Below are 15,188 nucleotides of genomic sequence, written 5' to 3'. Positions count from 1 at the left end.
ATATATAAAATAAAATAAATAATAGACTAAAAATTTTGAAATATACATAATAATGAAATGAAAATATAAATTAGTTGATTAATAACTATGGACAAAGATAGTAGTAGATTGATTACATTATTATTTATATACATATGTAATGTAATCAATCTCATGACAAGTAGAGTATTATTAAAATATTGCTATATAATTAATTCATCATGTCTATCAGAAAGAATGTTTCCCGAGATTATCTATGTTGTCCGTAATTCAACCAACACGAACGCACGGTTGTACTTAGATGCTTAATTTATACAGGACTTGAAAATTGATCCTTGTTTGAGAATCGTTCGCAAGCACTTCTGGATCCGATAGGCGCTGTCATTGTTATTGGTCGTCATTATTATCTTTTCCTAAATTAGCCATGTCTGGAATTGTTCTCGGACTGTTATTTTAAATAAGGGTTATAAAATAGAAGGGAAAGAAAAAAAGGAATAAATTGAAAAGCTTGTATTTAGTTTGTAGGCTGGTATTAATTGTAAAAGAATATTGTGGGGAAAAAAATGTTATCTTTCTATTATATTATATCATATAAAAATATGTATTAATTTATATATGTCCGATCACGGATTGATCAGTATGCTGTGTAATGTGGCAACCCGATGTATTTGGGCAGCATGAATGAATAAATTTCTTTTCCTTTTCGTTTGTTCTTTCTTCTTTCTCTCTATCTTCACGACGATATCGAGAGGCTGTTGTAGTTAAGGTTGTAGTTAAGGGAGTTGAGACTCACGTCTGCAGCGGTACCGCTTCTATTCCGGTTACCTATAGGATAATTATAAAATAAAAAAACGGAAATGCTCAGTCAAGTATTTCCAACTAACAGCCCCGATATCTCATGCTGAATCTTAAAGTAAGAGAGAAAGAAGACATCGAAGATGTTTGTTCTAAATTTGAATGGGCTCCATGCTTCCTAGCTGAGTGGAATGTATTTTGACTATTGTGGACAAAATAGACCATTTTGTGTGTTCCGAACAAAATTACCAAAAAATAAATCTAAGAATTGTATATCAAGATATTTTAATTTCTATTATTTTTTTTTCATATGTTTATTGTAAATTAGAACTATACGGTATGGAAGTTAACTCTTCAGTAAATCAACTCTACAAATATTGTTATTTACCGTTTTTTTTTTTTGTTTTTTTTAAAGAAAAAGAAAGAACATTAAATACAATTTTTGATTTTTTTTTTTTTTTTATTATTAATATTTATTTCGTCTGGAAACAGATGGTACAAGAGCCGGCAAGAAAAAAACGGCAGTTATTTCACCCCAATTTTTGATTAGTTTAATGAAAACTATGTATAATTACTATTCAAAATTGACGAGTTCGCCATAGGTAGGTGAAATAAAAAATGGTGGCTGTTTCAAAACCTTAAAAATAATTAACTTTTCATTCGGAGTTCTATATCTTAAAAACTATCAACAACATTAGAAAACCTAAGGGAACATCATTTAAAGTAGAGTAATTACCGTAGATTAATTTGCTAAAATATGAACCCAAATAGAGCTATTTACGTTCGATAGTTCCCGAGATATAGCTTTTTTAAAAAACAACATTTCTTAAAAATTTACTGAAAGATTAGTAGTTAGTTAATTTATTTTGAGAAATCTATATCTCAGGAACTATGTGACATATAGATGTCTATTACCACTCAAATTAAAGCTAGTTTAATGTACTATAAAGTAGTGCCTGACTTTTATCTTCGTAGGAATAGTAGTTTTCATGATATTTGATAAAATAAATTGATTTATTTATATTTGTTCCGACAATGTATTTGATTTATAAAAACCTGTATTTCAGAAACCATAAGACGTATAGATGTCTGTCAGCACTCAAATTGAAGCTAGTTAAATTTACTATAAAATAGTTTATAACGTTTATCTTTGTAGGAGTTGTAGTTTTTATGATATTCGACAAAATAAATTTACATAATGTTAATTTCTAGTTTTTAGTATAAAATGTTTGAATTTTGAAAAAATATATCCCTAGACCCATAAGACGCACATATGTCTGCCAACACTCTAAATAAAGGAAATTTAACTTACTATAAAGTAGTTTATTACACTTAACTTCCTAGAGGTAGTAGATTTTATGATATTCGCTTATGAATATAAATTTGACAAATGACAATTTGTCCGAACAAATATCAATCAATTTATTTTAGCAAATATCATAAAAAATTACAATTCCTACGAAGATAATGGTCATAGACTACTTTATAGTCCATTAAACTAGTTTTAATTAGAGTGCTAGTAGAAGATTTTTCAACATAAATCAAGTAACTTCTAATCTTTCAGTACATTTTTAAGAAATGTTGCTTTTTAAAAAGACGCAAATAGTCCTTTATTGTCCACGAAGGAAAACTTAGACCCTGGCTAGAAGTTGCCTTGCCTGCTAGTGTTCCACTAATTGATAACTCCGTTCTCCAAAATCTTTACCCCTATGATTGTGAGTCTCTCTAGGAGGTTATATTTCATTACAAACATTAAAGGAAACATCCTATTTATCTAGCAAGGAAGAAAACACATAGAAAAAAAAAAACCTTTTTCCTGTGAGATTTCTGGGTATAGTGTATCTTTCTGGGTATGAATGTCTTCAGAGACGTCGTTTACATCAAATGTGAAACGAATTCATAAGCGAGTCATGACGTTTACTTTTGTCTGTTTTTAGTAAGATTTTAATAAAATCCTATTTTACACCATTACTGAAGAAAAAGAGAAAAGGTAAAAAACTTCCTATCTCTACCTACTTTAAAGCTTAAAATCCCATAAAATTGAATGGGGACATGAAATCGTTTGTCAATCTTCATCAAAAAGAAAAATGAATTATCTTGGAAGGCTTTTGGATATAAGTATGTTTTGAAAAATTTCCTTTGTTGAAAATGTACTTATTCGGCATAAAAATTAAAACAATTAATTTTGGATCCATGATCCAACAAGGATGACACATTGTGCTGCAGATTTAGAATATCTATTGAAATTACATCTGTAACAGTCAGTGGATATTGAAAGTAATACATAAAGGCAGAGGGTTATACCTCATTCAAATAACATTTTTAATGAGATGTAAATAGCTGACCGTAGATTAATGTGAGGAGAAGTTAGTCGAGGGTGCGGTGAGCAAGAATACACAAATAAAGGAAACTAATTTAATTGTGATGTTTTGACCTGAATTTCAGGCTCTAATCAGGGAACTCGAACGACTTTCAACGGAATGCCCTGATGGAGGCCTCAAATGCAGGTCAAAACATCGCCACAAATCAATAAGTTTCCTTTATTTGTGTATTTCTGCTGACCGCACCCCTTAACATCTCACAAATATTATTTTATGCGAAATGAGGTCTGTGTCGGCCAAATTCGTAATAGCATTTGAACCTATTTTCAAAAGTAGCGCTCTGGAATTATCTAAGGTTGTAAGTCGAGTACATCTATCTTTTTTGAGGTCGGGGGGGGGGAGACTCCTATAATTTTTATACAGTATTGAAAATTTATTTGTTTTGATATAAGTCAAAATTAAATAGACAAATGTAAAACAGAATACAAGTTGCATACTTTTGGAGATCATTGTAAAGTGTGTGTGTTTGTGTTGAGGAATCACTTCAGCAACCTAGAGTTTGCAGCGGCACAAGTTCAATCAAAAGTCTGGGCGGGTTGACTTTTATTTGGACGGAATGAAACTAGACCTTTCCCTTCTGGTTAGAATTAGGTTGCTTACCTATTTAGCTAATTAGGGGGTTAGTAAAAGTAAAAAAAAATAAAAGGGAATTTTAGTACCTGTATTTTGAATTTTGGCTCTTGAATTAGTATAAAGTTTTGAATATTCATTTATTATTATTTTTTGTGAGGGGAAAAAGTGGTATCACAGGACAGTATAATGATAATAATTTATATTCATTTTCGATAAGATAATTAAGTTAACGAAACATAAAAATCGCTACAAATGGTTACAGAGTGGTATCATATAAAAGTGTTTCGAATTTGCAATACCCAGCCTAACCAAAAATTAAAAAATGTTTACATTTTATTTTTAAAGGGGTTGGTACGATGATTCCAAAATACTTTATGTTTATCCTCTATTTTCATATATTTCCGAGGTTTGAGGTTATGAAACTCTAATCGGCCATTTTGAAGCGAAATAGTGGATAGTAATATGGAGTTCAATCATCCTTGGATGACTTGTGACTCAAGTGCTGACTCTGAAAATAATCTACTCAGTAGTCTCGGAACAAATCCTGAATAACGGATGAATGGAATTTTGTTCTCATTTTTGGATCTACGTACTTGAAGCATAAAATCTTAAATTTTGAGTAAAGTTAATTTTTTTTCGGCCGATTACAGAGATTCATTATTAAAAATAATAAACCTTTAGGAAAGAAGAAATCATAAATAAATAAGTACTTAAAACTTTTTGATCCCGTATATTTTACACTGTTACAATTTATCCAGAAGACTTACAAAGCTACCACCTCCCCTCAACTGACGGAAAGGTATGACACTGCTATTGTAAAGGCGTGTGTTTTTTTTTATTTATTGCTTACGCATTGTGAAACATTTACCTGAAAATCTAAGTTCTTCACGACCATTGGTTCAAAAGATATTAAAGTCGCGTTATCAGGCTAACTGATAAGAACTCCGTATTTGACAACCGATGCTGAGATGACGTCATATCTTTGGGGACGTCTATAAAGTAGTTCAGCCCACCGTTTAAATAATCTATTCATCTAATAAATCAAAACGTTATTTCACGAATCAGTTATTACCGAAATAATGGTTACAAATTTAATGGTTATTTTATATTACATAATCTCAATCCATTTACTGCTTAAAATAATTATTCATTTTACGTATAAACAAAATAATTTATTTTATAGATAGTTATTTGTTAAGTAAATCATTTCACAAAAACACAAAATAATTATTGCTGAAATACCAACATTTCTAAAATAAAATTTAAGATCTGTGTGTACTGGTTTTACAATGCATCACCCGTTAATAGTTTACAACCATTGCTGCGACTATCATAGCTATTACATTCCTTTCCTGTCTTGTCATATCCTGACATGGGGGATAACATAGGCCCAAATAAAAAAATAAAAAAGTGGTAAAAGGTATTACTGTTCTAAAAAAAATAAAAAAGTTTTTATGAATGGGACTTATAATTTTGTAAAGGTTATAATAGCTTCTGAATAAAAAAAAATCTCAGACTTACTCGGTCTACTTGAATTAAAAATGGCGAAACTAGCCCTGATAATGGGACCTTAATTCTTATATTAATGCTATTGAAAAATAAAACGAGATATCTGAAAGGGGCTCTGCGTGTAGTACTAATTTGCACTGGGACATACTTCAGGTCCTGGATATTCTTTAATTTTGGTTCTTAGAACATAATATAAAAAATTGGAATTAAATGATCTTCTGCATGCATGGATGTGTAATTTAACCGAACTGTATAGTACACTGGCTTATGGGGATCAGCTTTTCCATACTGCTATGGATAGCCTGATAAGTTTGATAAAGGAAAGTGTTTTTTAGTGAAATACTTTAAAGATATATCTTAGAGGATAATGCATGGACCATCCCATGCATTATTCACTAATATGATTTTTCTGACAAATAAGATGGTGGTTTGTTCTGATGATAGTTTTACATATATTAGACTATAAAAAGCCCTATCATGCTATAAGTATAGTCTTAGTATCATATGTACAATTTGGAATTTTAAAAGTGATCATAGTGATTTCATTTAAAATTTGTTCTATCATTAAACAGTTTAATATCTCATATTGTGGTAGTGAAATAATTTATTTCATTTGTAGGTGTCACAAATGGGGTTGGACCTAATGACAGAACTTGTGCGGAGGATGGAAGGCTATTTCAAACCCTATATTCCAACGGTTATACCTCCTGTTGTCGACCGACTAGGTAATAACAGTATCAATTTCAAGTTAAATTTTAAGTTAAAATTAGAATAAGATTTATTTTTCATTTAATATTCACATGTTATGTTTTATGTAATGCTATTTTATTAAATTTGGATATAAATAGGAGGTCAAGTGGCTTAACTGGCTATATTGTATGCCATAAGTATTTGAAATTAAGCATAGTCAAGTTGATCTGCATTTGGCTGGATGAAACTGACCGAAAAGAATGATCACATTGTTTGTGATTCTCATGTGATTAACCACTCCGTCTCTAACAATAGCCTTTGCCCTGTCCATTGTCAGTTTATCATTGTATATTTTCCAATATTATTTATTTAGTCTGTAGGAGAGAGGTAACCCAGTGAGTAAAGCGTTGTACTTCTATCTCCTGGGACCCTAGTTCAAATCTGGCTGAGGCAGATAATTATTTATCCTGTTAAATCTACCGTTAGTCTTCTCTGTAGGTTTTGGGTGCCCTCCTGGGACCACACCCAGCCTCTATGAAGTAGTTAATCCTTAATTGAGGAAGAAATAGTACTTCCTTACAAATTACTTAACCCCAACCCTTTATGGATTCTTGTGGTATAAGTGTCTTTCTAGTGTTGTCTAATGTGTCATAAAAGAAAGTTGAGTCAATTTTGCTATATATATAATTTTATATAGATGTTAATGGGAATGGAGTAATTCAGTGAGTAAGGTGCTCCTGATTCCCGTACCTAGGTTTGAGTACTACTATGTATTGCGGTGTTCTTCTCTTATAACATTCATAGAGTTTTATTTGCAGCAGTAGATCTTTATGTTATGCAGACATGCGAAAAATATAATAATATCAGTTGTGGATTGACCCTAGTACCGGCAAACCCATTTAGGGCATATTCTAAAACCATAAAGTGGATAAAAAAATCCTTCAATGGATAGTGGGGAAAACCAGTGGTTGTGATTGTGATCCTGGACAATTCCCCTCCTTAAACTACCACAATGGTTGGTTAAGAAACATTAGATCCTCACTAAGTAATCATACCTGGATCCAAACAGGTAGAGATGTAGCTGTTCAGGACTCTTCACCATACAAAAATTATGTAAATAATTTATACATTACTGGTGAATCTATAATTTTAGAAGGCCCCTGGATTCTCCTTCTTTTAGGGATATTACAAGCTTCCCAAATCCCCTAGCAGCCACCGTTTAAACCTAGAACGTTCATACAATATTTTATTATTCAGGGCTCTACAAGGCTAGCTCCACCCTGTAAGCCAGAAATGACCAGATAGAGGGAGAAAAAAGGTATCCGAGGTAATGGTTCCAAGACCATTCATGGATTTTAGTATAAGCTTTATGGATATTTTATAGATTCAAATTTTTTTTTACATGATCAATACTATTTTGCATTATGACTTATTTTCAGGTGACAGTAAGGAATTGGTTCGAGACCGCTGCCAGCTGCTATTGAGTACATTGATGGAAGTGGGTGCAATCACTCCGCAACATCTGTGGGATCGATTGGCACCTGCTTTCGCTCATAAGAACTCAAATGTAAGAGATGAAATTATGAAATGCCTCACTACAACACTAAATCAGTAAGTTTATTATACTTACCTGTAATTTTACATTATGTGACTAGTAAAACACTTATTTTAGAACTATTACAAATGCCTGTTATATAATGATAATCAAAAGTTTTAAGGGATCCTTCCTTATAAGGACTATATTGTCAAATCAATAAAATCTTCAGCTCTAGGAAATTGATGGATTAACAATATATGTGGAAATTCAAGTTGAATAAAGATTATAATTATTTAGAATGTAATGTAAACTTTAAACTTTCACAGATTTCTCAGATTTTCCTCTTGTTTTGTTTGGAAAACATATGAAAAGTTTATTTCATTATATGCACTGTGCTTCAAAAAAACATTATACAGTGCAAAGTGAGGGATACAGTATTCCAGAAACGTCCTAGTAGAGAATAAATGTACATATTAAGAACTTTTTATTTTATTCTAAAATTGTTGACCTTAAAGCAATATATTTTTTTTTTAAATAAGAAAAGTTATTTCATTAATGTTCAAAAGCCACAACTCAATTGGCATACAAATTTTCAACCCTTTAACTTAATTTGAAGAGGCTATGGAGGTGCGCAGAACATTAAAAAGGTTAAAAAACATTTGGACTTGACTAAATTTAGAATTAACTTCATCCTCACCTGTACAACATTTTTCTGCATATGAAACAGCTCTACACAACAAATTTTAGATCATCTGACCTTAACGAATCTGGAGAACCCCATATGTATCAGTGAGGAGATCGAAGAAATTTAATAAACAGATTTTGTTTCATAAAAAATAAATAAAATATGAAACATAAAAAATAAAATTCTAAGAAGAATTTCTCCAAAATACACCTTTTTTTTTAAAGTGCTTTTCCTTGTATTGATTCATTTCATGTCTAGAATTTTATGATTTTATAAATAGAATAATCAGAATTTCATTGAAATACTTTAATAATTCATCAAAACTTTCATATTGACTAATCTATATGTTTAATATTTTTAGACATGGGGCAAATACTGTGTGCGTTTCCCGTTTGGTGCCATCTTTAGTCAAGTTGTTGTCTGATCCCAACGCTGCTGTAAGAGACAATGCTTCGGGCACTTTAGCCAATGTTTACAGGCATGTTGGCGAACGTCTTAGGGCAGATCTAACAAAGAAACATCAGTTACCTCCTACCAAGTATGTTATTTGAAGTTCTATATTAAATTATTTATTATAACTACAGTTGTTAAAATAATATTTAGAATAATATTTAACCCTAATTCATCTTTATATTAAAAGAATTTGTAAATTTATTATTATCCTAATGAATTGAATTCACTAGAAGAAAAAAAATAAAGTAAAAGTAACCAACCTTGGTTGTTTGTTCTGGTTTTTGAAATCAATATAGAAAATAATGAATACCATTAGGGAATAAAATGATAAATTTTTAAATTATATATTTGTATGAAAACTGTAATTAAACTTTCTTATACTTGCATTTCCTTATTTATTGAGTTATGGGGAGTCCCATCATGGGGAAAGTCTTAATCACCCCCTCTCTCTTTGTTTTCGATTTATGTCTTAAACCACTTCAAGTCCAAATATTTTGAAAACATTGTTTTGAGGTACAATTCTCAATATGTCAATGGCATATGTAGGCTAGTTTATTTAATAGAAAGATAAAGATAAAATGGTTTTCCATTTGAAATTGCTCAGAATAATTTAAAATAAACATGGATCAATTTAGTGTTTCTTCACTTTTTTTTTTTTTTTTTTTAAGATTTAGATGATTGTAGCTTTATTGAGAATTAAATTATCTTTCAAAAGAGTGACTATTATGTCCCAGGATGTTAGGGGGTTCTTAAGATAACAAAACTGCACCTAAGTAGAACTTGACACCTTTTTAAAATATGTACTGGTAACATATACAAATAATTTGGATAAAACCATCAAGTGAGTGCTGACACTGGATGGCCCTTGTGTGAGTAGGCTATAGTGTACCCCTCAGGTCCAGAACAAGAAATATCTATTTCAGTAGAAAATTGTTTTCAAAATAACGACACGACAGGAGGAACTTAAGCTTTTAACTTCCTGGGAATATTTTTGTAATTTTCCATCTTAACAACTCTCAATTCTTTGTATGATTCTCATAAAGTTACACTTTTCTTTATTAGTCTTAGTAGTTTATCCGATAATGTTCAATAGGATATAGATCATTATGATCACTCTAAACATCAAATTAAGGCTTTTTTGAGGCCTTAGGAAAAAGTGATAAACCTTAAAAGTACTAATATTTTATTTTTTATGATTTTCTCAAATGTTTGAGAAAATCTATGGATTAAATGCACTATAAAAGAACATTATGGTAAGTTGCTTACTATTATTATTTATTTTTTTCAGAGCTCCCAACTTGATGGCAAAATTGGATGAAATTAAAGCAGCTGGAGATTTTTTCCCCACAGCACATCATGCAACTAGTAAGTGATATTCATTTTGGTTTAAAAACCACTAATATCTCTGGAGATTGTGTTTTGATATTTTACCTTTTGATATCTAATCTTTAAAATATGCATTATTTTTATCTCGAGATTAGAAACCTCATTATAGTTGAAGTACAAACATTATTCTATATTCCTAATATATTTCCAAGACTTGCAACATGTTTTGAATTTATTCATGAAATGGGTTAGTAGAGATTTCAGTGTAAATTTAAACTTATATTAATAATTTTAAAGTTAAATTAGTGCATTTAGATGCGATTAAACCCGTTTTTATTTTTTTTTTCGTTTTATCAGGATGAATGCATATTGCATAATAGAATTTTATGTGAAGGAATGTTCATATAAATAAAGGCTATAACAAGTTCATCAATGATAAATTCATCACATTTATTTCAACAGTGTTTTGGCATATATTTGATTGAATTGTTTCTTGTAATTACCTACAATTATTTTTATTTAGGTAAATTTTAATTTTGGCCAAATAAGAAGTTAAAAAACTTTTAAAACAAAATGTAATATACATCTCATTATAAGTGTTATGTAATTATTATAAATTATAATTGAGATAAAAGAAATTATAATCTGTTGATAACTTCGCTGTAACGGCTTGCTTTGATTAGTTTCCTGTTTACTCATTTAACATCTATCTACTTTCCGTATGATTTGTGACTTCCGTTGGAATGTATGTCTTTTATTTTTAACTTAGAAATAAATTGTACATTTTATATTTAATTTAAACTTCCTAAAATCAAACTGTTTTATGGTTTAATCCAATTAGCTTTTTTTTTTTTTTTTCCTAATTATTTTTTTCATAGTTTAAACATTTTTTCAATTAAAAAGTTAAATAGATATATTTGTATTCCATAATTAATAATTATTTTTGTTTTGTAAATGAAACTACTATCATTGGTTTTCTTACTTTAATAACTGACGTTTAATAACTGACGATTTTGAAAAAAAATATATATATATATATATTGTACTTTAGTGTTAAAAAAATTGTAAGATAATGAATTAACATTGTATAAATACTTATTTTATATGTTTACTATTCCATTTTCACACAGAATTTATATGCAACATGTATAAGTTCTGAATGTAAGTACTGGAACTGGAAAAAACTGTTTTAAGTTATTTTTATTCTGGTGAAATAAAAGTTTTTTATTTCAAAACTTTGTTTTAACAATTTTTTTTTTTTTTTTTTAATGAAAGCTTTATTATAACTTTTAATTTCAAACTGTGGACAAAATTTGTTGCTTATAAAAAGTAAATTGCTGATGAACAATGAAACACATACCTCTTAGTGCAATTTAGTTAACACTTTATTTTAGTTTATTTTTCCAAACCTCCCTTTTACTAAAATTTTATTGTTATTCAAGGCTTCTTGGCTAGTTAGATCATTTTTGAAAGAGCATTTTTTGCACTAGATTATGTTTTGAGTAAATCAAAGCTACAATTATTTAAGTATCATTTAACATGAAATATTAAAAATTAAAATAAAGTGTAACATATAATGCACTAATTTTAATGTTTCATTGTTCATATGTTGAACTAAATTTTTATCAGCAATTTAGTTTTTTGTTAAAACATTTCCCCAAATAGTTTAAAATTAGCAGTTTTAATAATAATAGTTTTATTTCATGTAAAATGGCACTTACGAAATTACTTGAGTAAGTATTAGAATCAATGCTCTATTATATTTGGATTGCAATAGAAATCATGAAAAATTTATCAACTTTTTTCTTAGTCTTACTGAAACTTTTATTAAAATAAAAAAAAACAACAAGTAATTAAGGATTTAAAAAGAATTTTTGACAAAACTTAATGTGATATTGTTGTGATAAATATAACAAAGAAGGTGACTGCGATAAATAATTTTAATTTTTAATTTAATGTGAAAATTGACTAATAAGGATAATTTGTTGGGTTGACCTGGACATAATAGCCTGCATGAAGTTGTTTTTTAAATAATTTAGTTCTAAAATTGTTTTGAGACTAAAATGGATAAAATTGTATTTATTTAAACAATTAAAAAAGAAGTTTTGACGAAACTTATTGCTTTCTTATTTATTTCAAAAAGAAAAAAAAAAGTAGTAATTGAATATGAATTAAATTATAATGAAGCAGTTAAAAAGAGAGGTAAAAAATTAATACATATGTTCAAATGAAACAGTGTTTGGTAATAGTTAGCATTGAACTAATATCAAGTTTCTTACATATTTTGTTTCAACTTCTGCTAGGGCTTCATTTCTTAAAACTTAAGAGTTGTTATTCAATTATGTGATATGTTAACATTATAAAATATATAATCCAGTACCTTTAAACTATATAGGGATTATCCTTATTAATGTTGAAGATTATTCCTTATCATTGAGAACTGACACGTGCTAAGATCATATAAGTTTGCATTGATAATCTGAAAACCATTCAAATTCTATTTATTCCTAAAATCAATAAAGACAGTTAAAATAAGAATTTAACAAAATCTGAAAGCATAAATGGCTACGAATATGTCATGATTTTCTTCCTCCTTCCTTATATATATTATTAATTTTTTTATATTATCATATACGAACATTTGTTTGAAGAAAGAAAAAATTAAAGATGCACTGTATAAGTTGTAATTTTTACTCATTTAATTGAAGGGCTCTATTAGCTAATGGTCATAAAAAGGAAATATTTTTGATAATGGATGATAATGTCTGAAACATTGATCGTTCATAAAAGAATAGGGTATTACTTTTTGAACTTCTTAATTATTAGCATCATGTGGAATATATCATTTTATTTTGAAGTAATATACTAATAAAAAAACAAAATAAAAAAAAACAATAAGTTTATCACATAGAGTTTAAAAGTTAGTTATTTTTTATGTTAGTTATTGATATTCTAAGGCTAATACTGCACCAAACATAGATGCTTATCAATTAGTGTCTCTTGAGAAAGGTGAGAGACTGTTTCTATGAATGGTGGTAGTGGGGATGGGACATAGGATGTGGGTCCAGTCCTGCTCTGACTACCAATATGTTAGTGGCGCGCCACTCTCCTCCTAATTGTCATGATCGACTGGGGGCCAGATGCTGACTGGATTCTCAAATGGGATGTTGTCCTAAGGATCAATGAGCCAATCAATGGTTAGAATCTTTGCCGATTCCGCTAGTGTTTTTTATTTCTTAATTTATTGTTGCTTATCTTCAATGTATGTATTATTGAGCATCAAAATGACAAATAACTGTTTTATTATAAATTTTGAACTTTACTTTTAAAATATTCTTAATTATAGAGTATATATATATATATATATGATTATCAGTAAATATTATATACTAATTATCCTTGTATAATGAATCTATTAAAAGGTTTTTTATGAAATTATTTTATTTACATGCCAGTACACACTTGATGCATACAAAACATATCATATTGTACATGTGCTTCTTTTACATAAAAACGTATATGTACTAGTCATTATTGAAAAAGTTTGTATTACTACAGACCAATGCAACCCTAATTAAAGTAAACTTTTAAAAATTAGTTTTTACTGTACTTCTACACTTGTAACATGAATTCGATTAAATCAGTTATTCCTCGGTGCCTAAGAATCAATAGTAATACAGTTAAAATCTTATAATTACATTATTATAGTTAAAATAATTTCAAAGTATTATAGTTTAAAACATAACTGTAAATATTATAAAATTATAATAGATACAGATAATATTATAATAAATATTTGTATTTTAATGTTTTTTTATTTATATATATTGTTAAAAAATTAGTTTTTGTTTATGAAAATTACATTTTATCTTATAATCATTTATCTTGGTTAAAAGAATGATAATATTTTTTTAAATTTAAATTTGTAATTATTTATTCAAACATAGTTAACAAATAACTTAATCGAAGTGTAGTTACTAAATATAAGTTTTCATAAATTACTTATACTTTAACCCTCCATATTTTCCAAATTGGATTTGAGTAATTGCAGTTTTACTGTTATATAAATACCAAATAAACAAAAAAAATAAATTAGTAAGGCTTTATTTTTAACAAGTTCATGTTATGGTATTATTTAGTTGTATGTACTGTGTCTATTACATAATGGACAGTTTCTTCTTTGAGTATATAATGAGGCATTGATTTTGTCACTTGAGTGAGTTTCTTTTTCACCTTGTTATTTATCATGTTTGTGGGTCTTAGAACAATGTTTTTTCTCTAGTTCAATTTTTCTCTTAATCACTTTTGTTTTTTTAATTTAGTAATTAGTCGTTTTGTTATCACTAAACTTTTTAAATAAAGCGATTAATGAAAAAATGTAGTCTTCTCTCATTAAGTGATTATTTTCTTATCTAACTAAAATACTAACAAAACATCTAGTTTAATTTTTTCAATATTGTCTATTTTCATGAGTTAAGGCAGAAAGAAATAAGGAACCACGTGGTTGCAGGCAGTTAAAAAAAATAAATATGCTATTTAAAAAAAAAAAAAAATTGAAAACTATATTTTATTCATGTATAATGTATTTCTTACATATTTTTTTTTTTTTATAATTTTACATCAACCAATAAATTTAATAAATAACAATTTTCCTGGATCAAAAATGTGCCTACTTCAAACCTGCTCTTTTTAAATTCCGAATGGGGATTTTAAAATAAGTGATTGAAATATGAAAAAATAAGATGAAGAACACATACTGTTGTGGGTAATAGACTAAATAATCTCAGACTAACATTCAATTGATTTAAAAAGTAACTCGGAATATATATTTATATTTGAAGGTGACAGTTTATAGTTATGTATAATATATAGTTTAGTATAATGTAGTATGTTTTCAAGAAAAAAAAAATTAGTTAATTTGAATTATTTTTTTTTCTAATGGTTATTTCATTGTTTAAAAAATATATATAAAGAAAAGTAATGAATCGATAATGAATTTTCTGTATTTCACTATCATTAAAACTTCTTGTAACTATTTGATTTATTTAATTTTTTATTTATTTAACTCTTAATTCTACCATCTTTATCGTGTAAACATGTATTAAGCTGGTTGGTTTCATTTTAAACATATTATTAGTCAAAAAAAAAAAATTAAATTATTGTATTACATGGGTAATTACAACGTTTACTATTGATGAAATGAAAAACAGTAATTTTTATTTTCAATCTAAATTTTTCAAGATTTTTGTATTTATAATAT

General features: G+C 28.2%; 1 protein-coding gene across 1 annotated transcript in view; it reads left to right on the top strand.

The window, feature by feature from the left end:
• The window catches only part of chb (chromosome bows), a 61,908-nt gene that overhangs the window by 10,311 nt on the left and 36,409 nt on the right, over window positions 1-15,188 (top strand). Inside the window, exons 2-5 of the mRNA XM_067051600.1 lie at window positions 5,857-5,962; window positions 7,367-7,538; window positions 8,511-8,687; window positions 9,891-9,967. Coding sequence (XP_066907701.1) covers window positions 5,857-5,962; window positions 7,367-7,538; window positions 8,511-8,687; window positions 9,891-9,967 — 532 coding nt within the window. The remainder of the gene's footprint in view (window positions 1-5,856; window positions 5,963-7,366; window positions 7,539-8,510; window positions 8,688-9,890; window positions 9,968-15,188) is intronic.

The sequence above is a fragment of the Halyomorpha halys genome, unplaced genomic scaffold, assembly GCF_000696795.3.
Source record: "Halyomorpha halys isolate HHAL.00 unplaced genomic scaffold, Hhal_1.1 Scaffold18.1, whole genome shotgun sequence".
NCBI lineage: Eukaryota > Metazoa > Arthropoda > Insecta > Hemiptera > Pentatomidae > Halyomorpha > Halyomorpha halys.
Note: the sequence above shows the minus strand (reverse complement) of the source record. Positions and strands in the feature narration are given on the sequence as shown.